At 42.9% G+C, this 22,728-nt stretch overlaps 1 protein-coding gene across 13 annotated transcripts in view; it reads right to left on the bottom strand.

Annotated features, from left to right (window-relative positions):
* The window catches only part of LOC138526227 (T-cell-interacting, activating receptor on myeloid cells protein 1-like), a 733,986-nt gene that overhangs the window by 284,065 nt on the left and 427,193 nt on the right, over positions 1-22,728 (bottom strand). For 11 of the 13 annotated variants that reach the window (XM_069636718.1, XM_069636712.1, XM_069636798.1 and 8 more), the window contains 2 exons: positions 4,645-4,932; positions 3,000-3,098 (listed from right to left, as the gene is read on the bottom strand). In XM_069636718.1, coding sequence (XP_069492819.1) covers positions 3,000-3,098; positions 4,645-4,932 — 387 coding nt within the window. The remainder of the gene's footprint in view (positions 1-2,999; positions 3,099-4,644; positions 4,933-22,728) is intronic. The other 2 variants (XM_069636762.1, XM_069636774.1) reach the window with 1 other exon arrangement.

Raw genomic sequence — 22,728 nt, 5'->3', positions numbered from 1 at the left:
CAGGGGCAGGAAGAGGCGCAAATCAGGCAGGATCATTTTTGACCCTGCCATGATTTCCTCTTAAGTGTGACACCCACGTTTGAACCACAGCTGCCAAACTAGCATGTCCATCCTACAAACGGGATGCAAATGCTTTTTCTTCTCAATCATTTTACAGAAAGGTCCCGTCTCTGTCATTCAATACTGTCCGGAGCGCACTGCCGACACCAACCTATGCAAGGGGGCTGCACAGAGCATCTTTGTGCCACTGTCCAGCCCCTCCTGAATTGTGCAGATCGGCTTTGAGAAGAAGACCCGTGCATCGCAGCAATAGGCGCAAATAAAAAAGTAACTTCTCTGCGCTTTTTGCATTTCCCCTCATTTTTGAGAATTGGTCCCCAGAGGGCCCGATTCATTGAATATTTGCCTGGTTCAAAGTGAATTTGCACGGCTGAAAAGTGACTTTGCGCTGCCTACATATGATTCATTGAACAGCAGAAAGTGTATTTTTGCAGTGCAAAATCCGGGAAAAGTCAGCGCATAGTCATATTTGCAGTACAAAATAACTTTGCACGGACTTTGCACGGCAAAAATACACTTTGCACGGTTCCATGAATCAGGGTTTGTGTCAGCATTGCAAAGTCACTTTGAACCAGGCAAATATTCCCTGACTCGGACCTTCTAGTGTGTACAGCCAGAGCACTGAGAAACTGCCCCAAATGCGGGACAGACAACCCTGCATGGGAGCTCCAGCTGCATATGTTATGAGATCTTTACTTTTGCATACAATCCCCACTGTAGTGCTTTTACAGCTCAGGCTTGGGTGGGTGCTGGTGTTGGTGTATGGTGCCACCAAGAGGGTGTCTACACCTTGGTCTGTAAAGCAAAAGTGGAAAGTGGGAAGGATGGGCAAAGGTGGGGAAAAAGGTTTTGATGAAAAGACTTTTGGAGGGCGAGAATACAGGTGTGACAGAAAGGGATAATGTTTACAGGCCTTCGGATGCTTGTAGGCCCACAGTAAGATGGAAGACAGACTGCAGAATTAGAAACAAAGATTGAACATTTGCAAAGCAAACTTTTAATTATAAACGTGAACAAGTTCTCAACAATATTTGTGATCCAAAATAAGACACGTCGAGGCTTGATTATTTAGAGTGAGATTTGCGTATGTAAATCAAGCTGCTACAGCTTTTTTGCCAGGAATTGAAACGTAATCATAAAACCATATAGTTGTATTCAGCATAGAAAATAGGTATGGCAAAAAGATCAAACATGTTAACATGTTCCACCCAAGGACATATCTTCCCCTGGAATTGTGCACTCAACATGACTGTGCTGGGAAAACGAACACACTCTCGACATTCAAATAGATACTACCTACCTCACATTGCACCCAATCACAAACGGACTCATCATTCACATCCAATCACAAACGGACACCATCTTAGCTTATGAAAGAAACACTAGACACACAGTACAGATATGTAGATTGCCAGTTTTACTGTCAAAATGGCAACGTTAGATTTCAACGCCAAACATTCAATGGTGCATGTTTTTTGGTTAAAGCAAATAATGTATAAAGGCTCAATTAACATCTATGTACTAAAAAAAGAGCTACATAAAAATACTGCCCCTGCAATTTTGAAGGTGACATTGCCAGTCGACTGCAATACTATTAAAAAAAAAGGATGAGAAAAAGTGCAAACACTGTGTGGTTTGGGAGGGACGGGCAGGAAGTAGGAGGAAATGCACAGAGGCTTAATCTTGACCTTGGGGTGTGAAGGAGTGGGCACGTAATCAAACAGGTCTGAAGGCTGTGTGGCCTTCCTGCATGTCAACACCGCCATTTCTTCACTTCCTCTGCCAATTGTTTCAGCTCATAGGGGCCTGTAAGGTGCCATGTACAAGCCAAAACTAAGAACCAGAACTAGAAGGAACTTTTAAGTCCAGAGCAGCTACTGCTGAGCAGTGAGAGTGCCAGATTCGGGAAGGCTAGGGAAAAGAGAACAGCCATTCAGACGGCATCGTGTTAACTTGAACAGGAAATCGGATGTATTGGTCATGGGCCAAGAAACAGTGATGGCCATGCTTCCTCCTGGTGGACTACTTAGAGGTGATATTATTTCTCTTGCTGCAGGGTTAATTGATAATGTTACCCTCAGCAACACAATGGATCAGCTTTGAGAAAAGCCTTAAAAAATAACTCAAATGGAGCAAATCCTTAAACCTCAAAATGCCTTTTGTTTTTATAAATAAACAGCAGAGAAACAGGTGGTGAGTGGGTGGTTCACAGGGGTTTAAGGGTTTAGTCTAAATGGGTGGGGATAAAGACCTGCAGTCCCTGGTACGGGGACCCCGCCTATTGATACAAGGTGCAGGGGTACTTCCAAACTGGAACAATTATTTGCTACCCTTGAAATCCCTTATTCCTATCATACTACCACTCTTTGTCTGCTATATATCCCTTGGTTTCTTGGTATTAGTAACATAAAATGTCTTTTGTAATAATAAATGTTCTTGCAGGGTCAGAGGAATGATGCTGCTGGGTCCTTTGGCAGACCCTGATGTTTTGGATTATTTTATGAGCTGCCCTTCAGAGAGGTCTGTAAAACCTTGGTTTTTCAGACAATTAAGCGTGCTGTAGCATGCATTGTTTGGCACCATTTTGTTTCTTGGGTGGGTGGGGGGGCTTAATTCAAGAGATACCTTTCAAGGGTGGCTCACTTGCCACACTGCCCTATTTGCGCCTGAGGGACTTTTAAAAACTTCAATGATTTAGATTAAATGATGCAAGTGAGTAATTGTGGGAATTTGGTGGGTAATGTCGATATCACTGTGGACCGCTGCCATACACTGAACTGCTGTTCTTCTCATCCTGACCATTTTCTTCATCCATCACAGGATAACCACAAGAACACAATAGAATGCAGCAGGGAGCAGGCATACGACAACCCGCGTTTCTGAATGAACACCTTTGAGAAGGATTTGTGCCAGCAGAGCAAAGCATCATTAAATCTGACCTTCATCAGAGTCCATCTGAGCTCCTTTTCCGGTGATGGGTTGGCTGCTTCCTGTGACGGTGCGTGCTCTGCTTCCTGGGGTGGTGCAGTGTTTACTTCCTAAAGAGATCAGCAGGATATCATTCTTGTGTCACGTGAGATATTTAAATAAGGTAATGTGAGAGGGCCACTATTGACTACTGCAGAACCCCAGGGATGAGTCTCAATGAGCAAGCATTGGCGTTAATGGACCGTCTGTAAGACTGGCGGATCCACGCTTGTGGTTGCACCTGCCAGGGTTTCTCTAAATGTTTGAGCAGGCACTTCATAGTATCTTAGCTTCCAAAATCACAGAGAGCAGTAGCAAAATCACCAATCAGTGGAGTGGAAATTGTATTCAATATCAGATTCGATTAAAATGTCCCCTATGAATAGGGTGGCTCCATGGAACTGGGGGGTGGGGGGGCAGGTTACATCAATGACGGAATGTCTACAATTGTAACATCAAAGTCAGAAATAGGACAACATGCTTGTGACAGTGACATAGGCAGGAATTTTTGACAGGTCTTGCGTGCTCAGGGAGTGGCACCAAAGCTTTGATGCCAATAAAGGAATCAAGCAGTAATAACATGGAATTGTTGCAATTACATCCTATCAATTTGGGTGCTTTTTGGTTGTGTTTTCCCCTTTGTTATTCAGGGGGTTATCCCTCGTACTCTACTGCTTTCCATCTCCTCCCATGTCCTTTCTTGGGTATTTTAGGTTTGTAATCCTAGAACCTCTTCCCCTTTGTTCAATATGTTGTTTTGATCAACCTTATTGCACAGGATGTCAGTAAGATGCTTTTCAGAGATGTTTTACATGGACCATCCCCGGTTTTGGGCGTTTCTAAGATTATTTTCAGGAGTTCTATCCCAGTCGATAGCTATAGGGCAAACCGTTTGTCCTGGAAGCAAGACAACGCAGCACAACACAGGTTTGAATCCCGATCTTGCGCTCAGAGAGCACTCGTTGGTATTAAGTGCGTTATAACTGAACAATTATAAATTCCCAGCATTATTGTTAGGACCCCTGGCCAATTCCAGAATTGCCTTCATAATAGCAGGGCTTTCTTCAGGACCACTGTCTCACTTCCAGGTTTGCTCTCAGGATACCTGTTCCATTCCCAGTCTTTGCTTTCAAGTTCCCAGTCTAGCTTCTAGGATTTCTTCCAGGTCCAAATCCCATTTTCATGATTTCTTCCAGGGTACCTGACCCATGCCCAGAATTCTTGAACTGTTCCCTGTCACATTTACATGATTGTTCCCTCACTACCTGACATTAACCTGCCTGGGACCGTGCTCCTCACAAGGGGAGTGCCTCAGATGAATATCCTCGGCCCTGACACAAGAAATGGTGTAGAAGACATACTTAAACCTTTCAGTCTGGTAGCCTACATATTTATGAAAGAAAGACTCCTTAACCAGCGACTTGAATGTTTAATTTACATTTTATGTGTATGTTTCAATGTGGGGCTTATACACTTCTTTGCTCTAGAAGTGGAGAAAACAAGTGTTTTCAGAGCACATTGCAGCACTTGGGAGATGGCAATTCCCCGTTTCCATCTTTCACTGTAGATGTTATATGAGGTTTGCGGATGGTAAACATACACATTAACTGGACTCACCTTTTCTGAAATCTACTGGGTCACTGAGCGGTGATGCCACCAATCGTCCTGATTCCTTGACCTGATAGGAACACCTGTACTCCATTGATGTGCTGTCGCTGACACCGCTGATGGGGAAAGTCACTTGATGTTCCTTAGGTGGAGGCTTGCGATCCGTTTTTTGAGTGACACTGCCCTCGTAGAGAAAAAAGCTCTTCACTTTCTGGTCCTCGGGTGCTGAACAGTTAATCTTGTAATCTCCCTTTACACCCTTCACTGCTGCCCAGGAGATGCAGGGCTTGGCCAGATCTGTGAGTGGCAAAGAGAAGGAATCTGGTCAAGAACACTGGATATCAGGAAATCCTGCTCTCTATACAGTAACAGTCACATTTAGAACTCGGATTAATATGTGTTCTCGACAGTCTGCCCGTGGGGCACTATTCCCATGACAGTATGTCGGGCTGCTTGAATATGGCATCATTTCAATCTAGCGGTGTGAATTACTCAGTCCAGCGTTAAGGCCTGTTATGAGAAATAGCACATATCTGGGCTCTCGAGTCCCTTTCCTGCGGGCTAGAGAGGGTTACTGCACAATTTTGGTTATGGATTACAGGGATTTTTGTAAAACAGAAAGTCCTCATCCTGGGCATTTTTGTACATAATCTGTTTTCACTGATTAAACTACGTATAAGCTGGGGACAGGATGTGAGTACCCCGAGATGATCGAATACTTTTAATTGGTTTCATCAATTTGGCCAATCCCTCTTAAATATTTCCGCACCTTGTGCCTGTGTTTTGGCAAATCCTGGTTGGTGGTACTCAGGCCCGCAACTCCAGCCCTCCACCATCCCCAAAATGGAGAGACGCCTGGCCACGTCAAGGCCCTTAGCTGCAGGGAATCACAGAAATTGCACGCGCCCATTGCTGGACAGGTAGATCTTTAGCAAGACATGTTGCACAATTCACAATTCTCTTTATTGTTGGCGTAACTGGTTTCCTTTGTAACTTTCTGCGACCAATTAAATATATGCGCTTTTATCAAAATCGTTCGGACTATTCTCTTGGAGCGGCTACATCTTGCTTGGCTGGGTATGAAGTATCCAGAAAGTACTACTGGAGGCTATCAAACCACCCAACATTCATAGTCAGGCTCAGCAGGGCACTTTTGAACACTGAGGACAAAAAGGACAGACTGTGGTCTCTTTCTATGCTATGTTCTGCTATGCTGTATGTCTTTGGTAGAGCGCACAGCTGCCATATGGCTTCCTGGCAGTAGAGGACATATTGATGTTACTGTGGTAGCTTGAGGATGTTGCCTCCCTACTTAGCGTTGAACAGGTGCATCTTCGATTGTTTAAAAAGAGAAAGGTGGCATGAATGTTTTTCAGCATGTTGGCCAGCTTATTCTAGAGAAATGTGGCCTGAGGTTTACAGCTGTTCCCTGTGATTCATGTTTTCTTGGATTTCCTTGGTGACACGCCATGATATAATGGGCCAACATGTTTCTTAGAAACTTTGCCAGTGCAAAAGCACTGGTGCCTTGGTGGCAGAACCAAATATCCTTCTCTGAGTGAGCATGCTTTGTAATCTCTGCAGGCGTCAGAGTGATCTGTGGCTCCCCATTTAAATAATCCGGGGAATGGGAATAGGAAGTCAAAGGTTTTGCGATGAAGTCAAAGGGACTAGAAATCAGATTTGAACCCAGCATTTATTTGCGTCTACATAACTTGTAGACCATCAGGGTGACAAGATGTCGCACTTGTGTATCGGAATCTGAGCAAGGACCCAGGGATGCCTGGCAGATTTCTTTCAGCCAAGGTGCTGTTGCCGCTCAATAACATGACCTAGGTCTTGCGTTCATTGAGCTTCAACTATTTAACACCAACCAGTGGTCTACTTCAATCATGCCGGCTTTAAAGGTGTAATTATTGTCTGATACAGTTGCTTGACTCACAATCAACAACAACGTATTGTCAGCGTCATTTACGTATGATTTTCCAAAAGATGCTTATAGATTCAGTTGCGGTTGAATGTATAATTTAGAAAGTGGCGGCAACAGGGCTTAGACTTGTTGCAAGCTGCAAGGTGACAGATGTACTGTAGATTGAAAAGCTTGGAAAGATAGGGGGTTGTACCCATATCCGTGAAGATTAACTCATCAAATCCATCTTCGCAAAATATGGTTAGCCGAAACTACGGGTCACTGACTGGCCTATGGGCCGCACAACACGAGCATGGTAGTACACTCGGAATTCACTGAAGGTGAGGAAAGACCCTTCGGCATTAGATGTGTGCATTTCTATGGCAGATGATTCATCGTATAATATGACTGCCAAGAATTGATGGTGTCTCCAGTTATCCTATCCCAAAAAAGAGAGAACATTGAGTTCCCTAGGGAGTTAGGCAATCCTGTTAATGTTTCATCTTGGAACATCGCTGGCGTCAGGTCTAAAATGCACTCCACAGATTGGTTGAACTTAATTAGAGATATGGACATTGTTTGCCTACAAGTGTCTTAGTCACTTACTAGTTTTTCTTACCTGGGTTGGCATATTTTTCCTTACCAGCTTTTAAAGGAAATGTTGGTTGCCCGAGTGGAGGGCTTCTCACTTGGGTCAAAGTTGATATTTAAGTGAAATGTCATGTGTTGCCAATAACAAGGGGGTCCTTATACATGTCAGGTCAGCTATTTGGATTGTAATAGTTAATCTTTACAGTACACACAGTGCGTGCTTGAGTAGGACAATCATGTATAGGTGGGGTGATCTTTTAATGGAATGGGGTTTGGTTTATGCTGGGAAGGGGAGTCTGATAAACAACCTTATGGGGAACCTGAACTTGCAATATGAACCTTTGGATGGTGCTTGTGATGTTGTTGATGAGGACACACTATGGAGAATACCCTTGTTACGCATTAGAAACCAAAAAGATAAAACTGCCTTACATTTGAAGTAGCCCATTTATTTAGGGTCTGTAATAGTAGAGTACTGGGTGATCTGATGACCAAACCATCTTTTGGGCATGTAGTGTCTTCATCACATATCGAATACATGTGGTTAATGTTACCAATTGGAAGGGGTGTAGGTTCCCTAGAGATATCTAAAATGGTTGAGAGAGATCACTAACAGGTCAGAATGACATACTCACTAGGACTCCTCGACACTCTAATCATGGACAAGAATACTTTGTCTATTCCTATTGGCTGTACCAATAATTATAAGGGTTTAAAATGGGATGAGTTTAAAATGGAAGAAAATTTACCAAGACTTTAGTTGAGCCTGTTATCTATATCAGAACAAGTACTGCTTGACCAAGAGTATGAGGCATCACCAACCTCTCGCTCATTTCATAAAATTAAAAATGTGGTTAAAGGTTTTATTATGATCTCACATAAGAAAATATCCTCCTGTGCATCTAAAAGCTAAACTTGGTATGATAAAGATAACAGAACCAACATAAAAAATTACAAAGCACACAGATCATCTAAAGACAAAATGGTAAAGATTGAGAAATCTAGTCATTAAATAAAAGTGAAAGACATAAGGTGCAGGGGAGAAAACAACAATCCTGCCACAAAGATTGTACATAGATAGGCGCACACACAGTTCCCACGGTAGGAAACCCCGGTCCCCTGCACTCTGTTATGGCAAAAAAAGCCAAACACGCAGCAGAACATATTCTGGTGATTCTATATGAAGTGAGGGGGATGGTGAAGCACACACTTCTGTTTTCAAAATGTGGACATTTAGAAAAATATTATAATCTACACAGAATCACTGACAGTATTTAATGTATTGTTTTTGCAGGAGTCACAGATTACAATGTTTGGTCCTGATGAAGGGACATTGTCCTGAAACGCTTTTAGTGTACAGCTGTTGTTTGAACGAATGAAAATTAAACATCATATATATTTTTTACAAAAAATATCTGAAAATTCTTTTGGAATACTTACCTTGAATGCTCCTTAAACCTTTCCAGAATATTTCCAGTTTTTATATAGCGCCATACGCCCATGGGCCTCAAGGCGCTCACAAAACAATAACAACAAAAAACACAACATGTCAGATACAGACGACTGAAATCAGGTTAAGAGGCATGGTCAAGCAGAATAGAAAAAGAAGCTTAGCCTGTACCCAGATCAAAGAGATATGTTTTTAATTGTTTTTTTAACTGGGCACTCGACACACAGCTCTTCAAAATAGTAGGGAGTTGATTCCAAAGTCTTGAGGCCCAGGCATGAAAGCCAGAGCCTCCAATTACTTTCAAAAGGACTCGAGGTTGATGCAAGATGATGTCCTTATTAGAACGAAGAGTACGCCTAAGAGAGACCATAGAAACTCTGGCTGAGAGATAGTCACCTGCCAGGTACTTGTAGACTAGAGTAGTGCATTTAAACCTGATCCTTTGACTGACATGTAGCTAGTGCAGTTTCCTATGGGCCTCTGTGACATGGAGCTGACGACCCATACCTAAAACGGCACGGACAGCTCCATTCTTGATCACCTGAAGACTCTTAATATTTGCCTGAGAAGAACCAACCGACAGTCTATTGTAGTGATCCAGTTTGGTATTGATTTTATTTTAGTTATTTATTTATTGTTTATTTGTATAGCACCTATACACGGAAGAGTGTTTCAAAGCGCTCCAGGAGGGTGGAACAGTGGGAGAAACACCAGTCATACAGAGCCCTTGAATTTCTGTATGATAACAAGCCTGCAGAAAAAAGCAGGGAAGTGCAGAAAAAAGTTAATGCGATACATATAACATTGTAGATAACTTTTTCATGTCTGACGACAGTCCTTAGTTTTTCCAAGTGCCTTACATAAATGGGGTAAACAAGGGGAGGGGTGGCAGGGAGAGGAACAGACAGCTACTACACAATGCTACATACAATTATATAGTGGCGTGACGTAAAACAATGGAAGGGTGCAGAGTGGATGGGGGAGGGAAGAGAGAGAACAATGGTAGACTTCTGGCTATTACTAAGTTCCATGAGAGGAGGTCAAGGTATGAAGCGAGGGCAGGTAGAGTGGGAGCGTTCGGGGGAGGTAGAACAGGAGGAAGGAATACATTGACAGTACTAGAGGATAGAAGAGGAGGGTGCTAGAAAGGAGGGTAGGGTGGTCAAGGGAGGGGAGAAAACAGATGGCCGGAAAGAGGTAGAGGGAGATAGCTAGGATAAGGTGCAACACATGAGGTGGCCTGGCAAAACGCAATTCGAACTATAAAGGGCAAGGTGAAATCAGATGGGCAGATGGAACAACGTATAATTTTGAATTATGACGGGCAGGTGAATTACATGAGGCAGATGGGCAGTCTTTAGAAATGCATTACCTACAGCACAGCATTTAGTATCGCAAGGTGCAACACACAGGCAGGAGAGCAAAAACTTGTTTTTCTTTTTCTTTTTAAATGATAATGGCTGCCGCAATCATAGACCTATTAGATTCAGAGAGGTATGGACGTATTTGCCACAATAAGTGGATATAATATGAGAAGGGCGATTTGGGATGTAAGACATGTTTTTTGAAGGACAGGTGGGAGTAAAATTAGACCCCCAATGTTTCTGAATCAGAATGGGCTGTCCATTTTCAAACGCTATGTAATGATAGTGAGGAGGAGGTGCATGTGGAGAAGAACGGACATACCGAGCCTAATGATTGAAACTGAAAATTACACTGTACTTGTTTTCAACCTAGCAGAGGTTACAACTGCTAGCAAAATATAAGTCTTGCATAAAGCTCCAGATTGTATCCATGGTGATCTGTTCAAAAGCGAGGTAACAATCTGGACACCTTAATTGACAATTTTGTTTATAACTGGTGTGGTCCCCAGCTCCTGGCTATGAATGCTGATATTGCCTATTTTTAAAAAGTGCTGAAAACTGTCCCCATCCAACTATAAACCGATATTCCTTTAGGACTCAACTTGTAAAATCTATGGAAAAGTTTACTTGTTCAGTTGGAAGGTTGGATTGGAGACATGGGCCTCATTACGAGTCCGGCGGTAGCCGTCCTGGACAAGCTGTCCCGGACAAACCGGCAGGCTGCCGCCAGACCCGTAATACCATTCCGCCTCCGTGATTGCCGGATTCTGGAGGCGGAATTCTGTAAATCCCCATTCCCATGGAGTCCTAGAGGACTATTGGCAAAGTTTAGTGTTGAGACCTTGGAAGCCCTAAAATCACTGATCTACTGGTTAAGTCTGTTTTTGCATAACTATGATGGGACAATTTTAAAACTACTGACGCAAAAAGACAGCAGCCCATTATCGTGGGTCTCACGTGTAAAATTAGCTTTGGTTGGGTTGGGCTTTTGGAGAAACCCAATCTCCATTTGAAAGAAATCTTGTGCACTGATTAAACTAGAATCCAGAGTTGGATGCAGGAGCGAGATTTAGCTCAAGCCTCAGCAAGCATAGAGATGAGAAATGTATTTGAAGTTGGACTTTGTGTATGATGGGTATCTTGAGGATATAGCTGCACCTTGGACACACTCAATAGTTCTCACTTGGGCATTCTACCAGTAGCCGATGTTCTGAAAAGCTGGAATTATGCTGTCTCCGACTTATGCTGTGGGTGCAATTAAGTGAGCGAGTAGGTGCAACACTTCATATTTTTGCACCCTCTTATGAAGATGTACATAGCCATAATCTCAAGAGCACCCGTCTCTGGCAGCCCCGCCATTATTGGCTTGCTTTAGATATGTATTTATAAGGTACGTAGCCTTTCCATCCAAGATTAAGAGAGTTTTCCTGCTACTGCTAGGGTGAGACTCGCTCCTTTCTACTATAATTTACAATATGCAATTATAGTTTCGTTCCTTTAGGGTGTCTCTCGACAGGAGTTATTAGAGACTACTTATTGAATTCCCTCTGTGTACTTCAGAATTTGGCGGCATAGAAGAATCACTAAAGCACCAAGAACATACCACCACTTTTGGTATGTGACTGGCTACTTATAATTACCTGACATTATTGGCTCTATTGTATAGGACCATGTCATTAACCACACATATATACAATTTCTATATACTCTAGGTCCGTTCATCCTAGTTGCATCTCTAATTTTTGTATCACCAGCAGAAGTTTCCTCACTGACTTTGGGTCAGTTTCTTTGTTTGAGTGACACATCAGACAGAGTAGAGTGTACACTTTGGTGAGTGAACAGGTTTTTGATTTAATGGATACCTATAGGGCTAGTTAATTTCAATTGTGACTGATGCGGAAGTTTATATGTGTTGTATTTACATGCACTGGTTGAAGTTATTTAGTTTTATCTCTATTTTACCCGATTTGAGACCTGGTTTCCTAAAAATGATTTGTGACATATAGATGGATTACTCTACCTGATTCTAGATCACTAACTAGTGGGTCCATCCATATAGATAGATCAACTTGTTATACTTGGTAATATGTTGTCTACATTCAAATCCAGAGTAGTCCCTATGTGAGAGTATTTTTCATTTGCAAATGTGGTTTAAGGCCAATATGTCCAATTAAAAGTACCCTTTTGTTTTTCTTTTCTCTGTTCTTGTATCTACATGTATTTCAACTGAAATTTCTTCAAATACCTAAAGCAATTCAGGCTTCTGATGAAGAGGATTCCACCTCGAAACCCGTTAAGCCGTCAATACTGTACTCATTGAATAAGCACTTTGTCTTTACTCTTCGCATTGAGTGTTATATCCAATTAAAACAAATGATTTTCTGCTTTTAAATTTTGTGTGATTTTTTTTTTCTTCTAAAATTCAATGGAAAATTTCGGTTTAAATATGTTTCGGTGAACTATCATTTGACCTACAAATTAAGGTTTTCTTTACCACATTTCTTGTGGTTTCTGGACAGTGTGCATGGGACGGAGGGATCCGTATTTGGTTCCTCTTTCTTCTCTTTATGTATATATAGGGCTTTGTGCCAAGGCCTTAGTTCCTCCCGTGCACCTTTAAATAAACCAACATCTTTCCAAACTATAATCCAACATAATTAATATATTCATGAGACTTAGGTATGCACCCCACCTCTGTGGTTTTCCCTTCACATAATCTCAAGATCTGCCTGAATAAAAATAGACTAAGGAATCTCTCAATGGCGGAAGAATTTTGCAAGATAACTAGAAGGCTAGAAGTAGTTTTTGCCATCACAAGGTATCTTGACAGAGCATAGCATTTCAGAATCGCCCTAAAGAAACAAAAACATGTATAGGCAGTTATGAGCAGGATTGTTAATGTTAAATAATAAGGATACATCATCTTTGCAGTAGAGCTATGATATGGTGCTCTTAGGGAATGCGCTCCATGGACCTATGGTACTTAAATTAATTTGATTGAATGTGTGCAGTAGGGACCCCAGCCAGCCCATAGGACTGGGGGTTTCCCAAACAGCACTTTAATATGAGTAGCAGCACCCTTGAAATAGATGGGGATGCAGATTAATACTCTTGCACCAAATCAATAATGACACCTAGATAGTTTGGCAAAGGGAGTCTGTTTAATGACAAGTACAAAAAAAGGGAGTTTATGAATATCAGCAATCGCTCGATCTTCCTTCTCGCTTCAACTCTGATTAATTTCAGAAAAAAACATCATTTATACCAAAAACTCATCATCACTGACGTGTGATATCTCAAAACTTAGCATGCAACTTGATTGGTTCTAGGAAGGTAACTTTAATATAGGTACTACATCTGTATATGGTAACGAAGTGAGGGGATTGGATAAACAATGTCAGGTGGGGCATCTAAGGCCTTCCTTCAAAATGGCTACTGTAGACGTCACTAAAAGTATGATGTCTCATTGGTTCTACTAACTATAGGACCCTAAATTACTTGGTCCACTATGATTGGGTTGGCATCAACCCCACTCATACTTTTCCACTTGCTTAGCAGCGTGCAGAATAGCCGGCCAGGTGCAGGGAGTTTGTCTGTACCCCCAGCCTCCCTCCAATTATTGCAACAGTCAATCATCACTTAAGTGGTCATGTGTCAATTATTTCTTTCTATTTTGGCCTTGAGTCTGCTTCTTGGTCTGGGAAAGTTAAGGCATCTGGGCATGGCTAGACTCCATGCATAGGTGGGAAAGTTTCATCCCTTCTGCTTGCTCGGTCACGTGATTTCGACACAGTGAAATTGTCTTATTTTCCTTGCAATTTCGTGCATTTGATTTAATTCTGACAGTCGTCTGCCATCTGTGGTTTATCTTGACCTTTCTGAATAGGATACTCTGTTCTTCTTCTCATTAATTGTATCCACTGTGGGTCTATTTCAGCCGATACGACTTTAGCTTCTTAGCATGGTTGTCTTTGTCTGAGTTTCTCTGTCTTTAATTCTCGATTTGCTTGCTGCAAAGCTCTCCCGTTGAGGCCTTTAGTAACCTTTGGTCGATTCTGATCTTGTGCATAGTGGAAATATACTTATATACAGTGCTTCCTTTGTGGTAGATCTGTATAGGTGGCACTTGCCGCGATCTATCTTACTACTAAGCATAAGCAAGCCTCACGATTTTCTGTGCTTCTTGCGGTTACTGTGCATATGTACACATTTAAGCTGGCTGAATGTCTTCATCATGCTCATGGCATACGTTTCTGACATTTGACATCAATTATTTCACTTTAAACTCAGGATGTCACTTATCCATGATGTTTCATCTCTTTTCATCAGATATATGTGAGCAGGTCCGGGTTCTTGTGACGTCACCATTCGTCTTCTTTTAGTATCTTCTTGGCTTCTTTAGGTATTGTATTATGACAATCGTCATTCTGTCTCACTTGTTGGTATGGTTTCCTGAATGGGTACCTCACTGTCCAGGTTTCCTTAGGTGTCGGTACTTGAATAGGCGCTGTCAATCTGATAGGTACTGGACAGAGTCCCACCTTGGCTCTCTGCTGGTTTATTTGCTCATCGTACATCACATATTTCGATGTGAACTTTCCTGGTACTTCAAATTGGGTGGTTGGAGTGCGAATCGTGCTTGGTACCTCCTCTACAAATGATTATTATTTTTTGACTGCAATGCACTGCCACTCTCGATAAGGTCAGAACACTCTTACTGGACCTTCCGTAAGCAACTCAAAACCTGGCTATTCTCACAAGACCGCAACTCTAAAGACACTATCCAGTAATACACTCTCCAAACCTTTGTTAGTTTTAGGCTGAAGCTAACTTCCATGTATTTTTTGTTGTTTTACCTATCTCTTTGACCAACGCCTTGATGCCGAAGGGCTTAGCACGCTCTGTAAATGTAAAAATAAATACAATAAATGAATTAAGATCATGCTATTATGAATTATTATTGGATAATTATTTACATGCTGTATTTTAACTGTATGTATTATCTATTTAACACATTTTAGATTCATATTGTTATCTGCCAAGGGTGTGAAACCCTTCACTTTTTTTTTTATCAATTATTACAATGAGGCAGGTAATTCCACCTCTAAAAGGGTAATCTGCTGATCAGATAGCCCTTTCATAAACCAAATGTCAAAAAGCACAATGTGTATCTGTGTCCTGTGAGATCAGTATCCTGATTTGCAGCACCTGCTCTACCAGTAGTACAGAGCAGTTTCAGAGGTCGCAGTTGCCCATTTGACAGCTTCAGTGGCAGCCAAGTCTCTGCAGCGCAGGGGCTTTATTTCAAATATGCCCCCTGTATCAAGCATATGATGATCATAAGTACCCCATGATTGTGGCAGGCTAAACTATGAGAATAAAGCTATGCCTGAGTTAAGGCATAGGGCATGGAAATACCTTTGATTATTGCAACCACATCCAATTTGATATCACATATGTGTCATCTCCCGTGAGACAAACCCAGCTGTGGAAGGTGATGTGTATTCAGGCCAGATGGGTAGAGCCTGCCAAATGACAGGACAGGAACCTGAATGGCATGCCTCTTCTTTGATCTGTTTGTGAGGATAGGTAACACCATCTACAATGTTCAGTGGCACAGCAGACAGCTGGCCAGGGTCCAGGCATCCAAGAAGCACACCCATTCATAGGGAGTAGTCACACACTAGGGTGCAGCATTTCTAAAGGCTTTTGTGTATGTATATGGCCTAAGTCGTCAAACTCACATTACAGAGCACCGTAAAAAGTTACACTGGCTCTCTATTGAGCAGCGGCCCAAATTCAAAGGATTAGTAATATAGTCTTTTAATGCCTCTCAGGCAAAGCCCTGGAATATCTGAAAACTAGGCTCCAGATAGCGCCTCCCAAGCGTACGCTACGCTCAAACAGTCTTCTGCTATTAGCACAACCATGTACCCTTTTGAAGAAATTGGGTGAAGCAAGTTTTGTGGCCTGGGGCCCTAAAAACTGGAACACAATCCCTCTTCATCTTAAACAGTCCACGACACTGCAACAATTCAGAAAACGTCTTAAGACCTTTCTTTTTAATGCTTAAATCTCCACCTGGTGCCGTAAGTTCACTGGCTACCCCTCAGGACCTGCTAGTCGCCATGACCTATGGCGGCTACTTTCTTCTCTCCTTTCTGGCATTTTAGTGTTATGTGTTTGTACTCGTTCATGTAAGCGCCCTGAGACCTTTGGGTGAGTGATTGCGCTATATAAGAAACCTCTTAGTTAGTTAGTTAGTTTTGATCCTAGTGAGAAGGGAAGGGGATAGGGCTAGAAAAGAAAAGAGTGCTATGTTCAGTGGAAGGAGACTGCCACCATTTTGTTTCTCTCTGCCTCATTCTCTCCTTCCTGTCCCCTGCACTTTCTCTAGTGTAAAATACTTTGGGTGTGATGTTAGAAGGGCAAAGTCTACTTTTTTCAGGGATTAGACCACCAAGGAAGTCTCCCACCACTTCTTTGATTGACTCTGAAACAACACATGAGAATGATTCACTGGGTCTCCTTTGGGAGAGTTGTACTTTCCAAAACCCACCACCTGAGTTGAAGAAGGAGTAGTCCAGGAAGAAGAGAGCTCTGCCACCAACCCGCTCCCAGGGCACATTGGGGGTGACTTTTGCTGTGGACCTTGTGTCACAATCTCCTAAAGCTGCGAGAACAGACTCTGAACGGAACCATCATGTCTTTGAGTCCCCCTGAGCGGGCCTCAAAGCATTCAGAGGACTAGACAAGCTGAAGCACCCTGTTCTGCTGTGCAGAACCATTCATCCCCTGTTCACTGCCCATAAAATCTGAGGGAATGCATGAATCATCAGCATCTAGAACCTGCCTGATGCTGCATTTTGCCCTTGCTGAGTCTGTCACCTGCTAGTCTCGAAACAACTGCTCAACGTCAGGAATCGACTCAACCTCGAATGGCCACTTAACCAACCTGCCTATTGGAGCAACCTGATCACCAGTTTGATGACCGTCGCTCCCCGACTTGCACTGCTGGAGTATCACTCAATGACCCTTCCCTGGGGGTAGAACCTGACTCGGCCTGTCCACACCTCAAAGTGATCCTGGTGAACACCAGACCTGCATTGCTGAATGCCCCGCTTTGAACCACACAGAGTGACCACATTCGCCTCTGCATGACGGCTGTTTGCTGCTTGGGTCCACCATACTTGAACTGAGCTCGATCCACTCGCATCTGCTTTCGAAATGGGGTTTGACACCATCAACCCACCAAAGAACCAAAACAAGGTACTGTAGACCACTAACTGCCCACTTTGTACATTTGGGCACAAGAGACTGGTATTTTTTTAATCTGTTGCATTTTATGTGTCTTTCCAGAGGGGTGGGTTTTATACAGTGTTTCTAGATAGTTCTATTGCATACGGCGTGTTTGATTACAGTATATTTAGTTTTACCGAACCTTGACTGGAATTTATTTAATTCTGCACTATATTACTGTGTTGTTTGGGTCACCTCTGGATCAAATTCACACCGCTCTTAAGACCATAGCTTTCCCTTCACCCAAGTTACCACAAAATGCAAAGGAGGTATATCTCTTAACTGTGCCTGTTTTACCTTTACGATTGCATTGGCTCTTGGTTGAGGTGTGAGGGCAGAGTGTGCATTTTCAACCCTGCCCTTCCTTGTACTCCTGCAGAGAAGAATCCAGTTAGTCAGAGGATGTGTCAAGTGGAGATTATGGGCCTCATTCCGAGATTGGAGATAGTCATGGCACTATTTGCGCCATGACTGCCTCCAATAACGGTACCGGCACCGGTCTCGTTCAATGGAGACTTACCGGTGTAGTCCGACCTTTGTGGGACCGGTAAGTCCCCATTGAAAAAACCATTTCCCATTGTGCCCTAATAAGGCTCAATGGGAATGGGGAAGTAGCTAATAACGGTACCGCAATTTGCGGTACCATTATTGGCTCTGATTTCCCTTAAATGGTCCCGTCCATAACACCTGGTAAAACCCGGCGTTAAAGGAGGGACCCTCTAAGGGAACTCGTAGTAGGGCGGTAAGGGTGCCTGGTATCCCTTACCGCCCTACTCGTAATGAGGCCCCATGTGTAATAACAATATTCATGAAGGGTGTAAGATACTGCTATTATGAGATTAATTGTTTGATGTGATTATGTTATTCTAAATTGTGTTGATTGATGTGTTTTATGGTCTATGAACTGATTTGAATCATTACTGGGTCTTTGTTGCAGCCTGACCACCCCTGCACAATTTCCAGGAGTCAAGTCCTAAAAGTAAATGTGGGGAGAATCATTAACATTTAAGATGGTGACTGGCATCACCAGAAACTACCATATGAAGGTGAAATATACAAATTTAATTCAATTGGCTTTGCAAAACAATACATTTTGCACAGGAAAAATGTATTTGCATTTGCCTCTAATAAAATCAACATACACAAAACACCAAGAGAGGATATTTTCATTTAATAGGGTTTGAAAATGGTAAATGTGTGCATGTTTTAAACCCAAAGAATCAATGGCAATGTTTTCCCTGGAGCATGGAGTCCTGAAATGTGGCATTTCATCTTTAGTTTGATATTTTTCACCAGGTTTCAGGGTGTAGTGATGAACTGCCTACCTGTGAATCTGGCGACTGCAATTCAAATCCCCACATCATGCTTAAAATCATATTTTGAAAAAGACAGTCAAACTGTCTATTTTTACACACTGCCTCTAAAATACCTGGGGGGGTGCCATTCACCCGCGCATGTCCTCGACTTGAGCCCTGACGATTTCCAGATTGCCTTTAGGAGCACCATTACGTTTGCAGTGTTACTGTCAGGGTCAACGTCTCAGTCCCAACATTATTGTCTTGATCTTTTTCCAATTGTGGAATTTCCACCATCGTCCCAGTCCTAATCCCAGGATTTCCTTTGGACTATTGTTTGCTGACCTAGATCCTGTCTCCCTCCAAGGAGTGTTCTCAGATTCACTGTCTCATTTCCTATTTTGCTTTGAGCACAACTGCCACACGCCATTACTTCCATGCTTCATTTTCCAAAACCATGATTGTGATCACACTCTCTTCCCCAGACCAGGACTGTTTTCTTAGTCTCTTCTTTCCCTAACGTTTGCCCCCAGAATTCCTGTCCCATTTCCATGTTTGCTTCTAGGAACCATCTATAGTGTATATAACATTTGATTGCAATGTATCTTAAGCCCTAAACATTTAATTGAACCCCAATAAATATGATGAACCCCCACAAAATTGATACATCATATGAATTTGATATACATTTGATAAGAATTCATATATGTTTTATTTAAAAATGTACTATGAATTTACCCAAACCCAAACCCCAATAGATTTAATTGGACCCCAATACATTTGGTAACCCCCACATGTTTTATGTAAATTTGATAGTAATTTGATTGAACACCAATAAATGTGATGTCCCCCTCAATTCTTTTAATATAAATTCATTACAAATTGATTGAACCCTAATAAATGTGATGACCCCCAACATTTTGTTATATAAGTTTGATATGTAATTGATTGAAAACCAATAAGTGTGATGACCCTCAAAATGTTTGATATAAATTCGAAATAAATTGATTGAACCTCAATAAATTTGATAACCCCCCAAAAAACTTATTTAAATTTGATGACCCCCAGAAATATGTATATACATTCATTATAAATTGTATAAGAACCTCAAAGAATTTGAGTTTGAGAGCGACCCTATCAGCTTGATATTGAACTACAAAATAAAAAAAGCACACGTGTAATACATACTGGAGCTGTCATCAGACACACTTCACAGCAATATTTAGCTATTTGGTCCCTGGCCACCACGTTCAGGATGCTCCACATATTTGTGCAGACCTCATACAATAGCATATAGCTGTATTTATGTATTTCACAACAGATCAATACTCTTTATAGTGGTATACATTTTTATAACTTTATGTATAGAGGATTGCTGTTAATAAATGCGTGGGTCTAACAGTATTTAGAGTATAACAACACTGGTTTTAGGATTTTGTAATACGTGCATTTTTAGATGTTACTGTAATCAACAGAGCATACAGTCTTTAAGTTTTACAGGGTGGGGTGCACTTCACTTGGACACAATCTGATAAGCCTTAACAGGGTAAAACATCCACTAAAAGACGACTTGGGAGCATGGGATGGCACACTGAGACAGCAGTGCGGCTGTAATATGGTGATAGCAATAAGCTGTTCCCTTTGAAGAGCAACACCTTAGCTGAGTGGTGGACACAAGCACAGAACACAACCCTCTGCTGAGCCCATGTTGTGATAAAACAGCCCCTCTACAGGACAGCACTGCATGATTTGACCGGTGACTGTCCAGGCTTAGACTCGACAGTGAGAATAGGTAATACAATAATCCTTTAAAAAGCCAGAGACCCAGCCCTGAGTTATTAGCCAATTAGTATTTTATGCCTTTTATAGGCAACTATTTTATTAACATGTTGATATCATATTTTTAAAATCCAAACCTTCTTTGTCTGTTTAGGCATTGCTATTGCCACAGGGAGATAGCAACTGGCTTGGGTCTGTGAAGAGAAAACAAGCCTTCAGCCCTGTGTATATTCAAGCCCTGAAATCTCGCCACTGGCTCCTTTCCCTTACTCTCTGGCCGGCCTCCCTTGGCCCTCCTCCTGCCCACACCTGCGAGGCTAAGAACCTCAGGGTCATCTTTGATTCTTTGCTTTCCTTCTCTGCCCACATCTCTGATATCTCTAAAAAGTTCCTACTTCACCTCCTCAGAGGTACTCTGCCTTTCCTCTCCTTCCCCCAGAAGCTCACTCTCTCCCGAGCCCTGATTCTCTCTAGGCTTGACTACTGTAACAGCCTATTTCTAAATCTACCTGCCTCTACTCTATGCCCTTTGCAACTCATCCAGAAAAGGACTGTGAGACTTGTTGTTGGCCTCAAGTCCTGCAATCTTATCTCTCCAGCCCTATCTCTCCAGCCCTGAAATCTCTCCACTGGCTCCCAGTGGATGCAAGGATGCAAGGATTAAATTCAAAACTCTGCATTGGCCACAAGGCTTTCTGGGCCCTGGGTCCAAAATATCTTCAGCTGTCCCTCCGTAAATACCTCCCCTCTCGAGCTCTTCACTCCTCTACCTCTAACTCCCTCAGGGTCAGTCGTTTTTCAAAGAAACAAGCTGGGGGTAGATCTCTGTCTTCGGCTGGGGCCTCCCTCTAGAACACCCTCCATGCCACTCTGAAACTTGAGGAGAACCATCTCCGGTTCTGGAAGCATCTGAAGACCTTCCTCTTTGCTTCTTCCTTTGCCCCTCCTCTCTCCTGCTGATCTGCTTTCTCTCTGCACCGTGCACCTGGCCTACCCTCTGACTTCCAGGCCCAGGTACCTGCTCACCCTGTCACCCACCCGCACTGCCTCCTGGCAATCCCTTGCACAGGGGTCTGTATCTGTAACATACAGTCTCCCCTGTAACCCCAGCACTTGCCATTTGCTGGCTGCACTACCACTGTTTGTTGCTTTTTAGAATTTCATTATTTATCTGTTTTTCTTTGCTTAGCACTTTCCACCTCTCCCCTCTTGCATGCACTTTTCCCCTTTCCCTCTCCCATGCACGTGTGCTTTCTCAATGTCACTGGGCCTAGTAAGATTGCTGTTTTTGTTCTCCCATATACCCCTCCCTTGCCTTGTCACGCTCTGAAACACTTGTGTCCAAGCGCAATACAAATAAAATTATCAATATCAATAAGCCTTCGGAGCCTTTGACTACTGGGCACGACGCAGTGTTGGCGCATGTGTACAGAGAAGATCTGTGAGCTGCTGATGTAACTGGACCTAATTACAAGACACAAGCACTACATCTATACTGGACAGCTCTATTGTAAGCATGGGTAAGATAATATTCCTTAACAATAGCCAGATGACATGCCTTATGTTATTAGTATGTAGTGCATAGTTATTTTAAACTTTTAAAGGCAACTGTTTTTTATAGACATGGTTAGAGCGTGTTTTAAATCCAAACTCTCTTGTACTCACTTTAAAGTTACAGTGGATTTCTTTCTCGGGCTGCATGAAAATATAGCCAGAGGTCATGCCTTGTTTTATTACTCTATAGCAGTGGTATTCAAACTTGTTATGCTTTTACTGGCAATTCCTGTTTGGACCTGTTCAGACCAGGAGGACTCAGGACCCAAACCCCTGCCCAGACAGCAGGTAAGCATGCACCAACATGTGCTTACTCCCTCTGTCCCCACAGGCCATCCCGACGATCATCAGGCAACGCCAACGTCAACTTCTCCTGTGCTGGGGTGAGGACAGGTGCCTCGTGGCACAGTAAGTTGTGCATTTCTAAAAGGTATTTTCTCGCGCTGTAGCATGTGTGTGCCCACTATCCCCCCTCCCTCCATCCCACTGTGCTCCAATTGGTTAGCAGGCCCTTTAAATCGGCCAACCAAGTCACCCCCTGCCGTGACAACCTCCTCGGGCAAGGACCGGAGGCTTTGCCCTTCCCTGCATTGCCCCTCGCATTCCTTGAGCACATACCCATCCAAACCCCTCTATCCCTGCTTGCTACGCATGTGCCCTTGCCACCTCCATCCTCGCATCATTCGTGCTTTGCCTCCCTTACCTGCGCGGTCTCTCGCAATCTTCAAACGTGCGTGCCTCCGCGCCCTCTCCTTCCCTGCCTCGAGCATGCCGCCGACCTGCTTGGTCCCTCGCAACTCCCGGACCGCATGTTCCTCGCACTTTCCATCCTTGGTTCGTCGCATCGTGCGT

The sequence above is a fragment of the Ambystoma mexicanum genome, chromosome 1q (genome assembly GCF_040938575.1).
Source record: "Ambystoma mexicanum isolate Mex_15411 chromosome 1q, UKY_AmexF1_1, whole genome shotgun sequence".
In the NCBI taxonomy this organism is placed as follows: domain Eukaryota; kingdom Metazoa; phylum Chordata; class Amphibia; order Caudata; family Ambystomatidae; genus Ambystoma; species Ambystoma mexicanum.
Note: the sequence above shows the minus strand (reverse complement) of the source record. Positions and strands in the feature narration are given on the sequence as shown.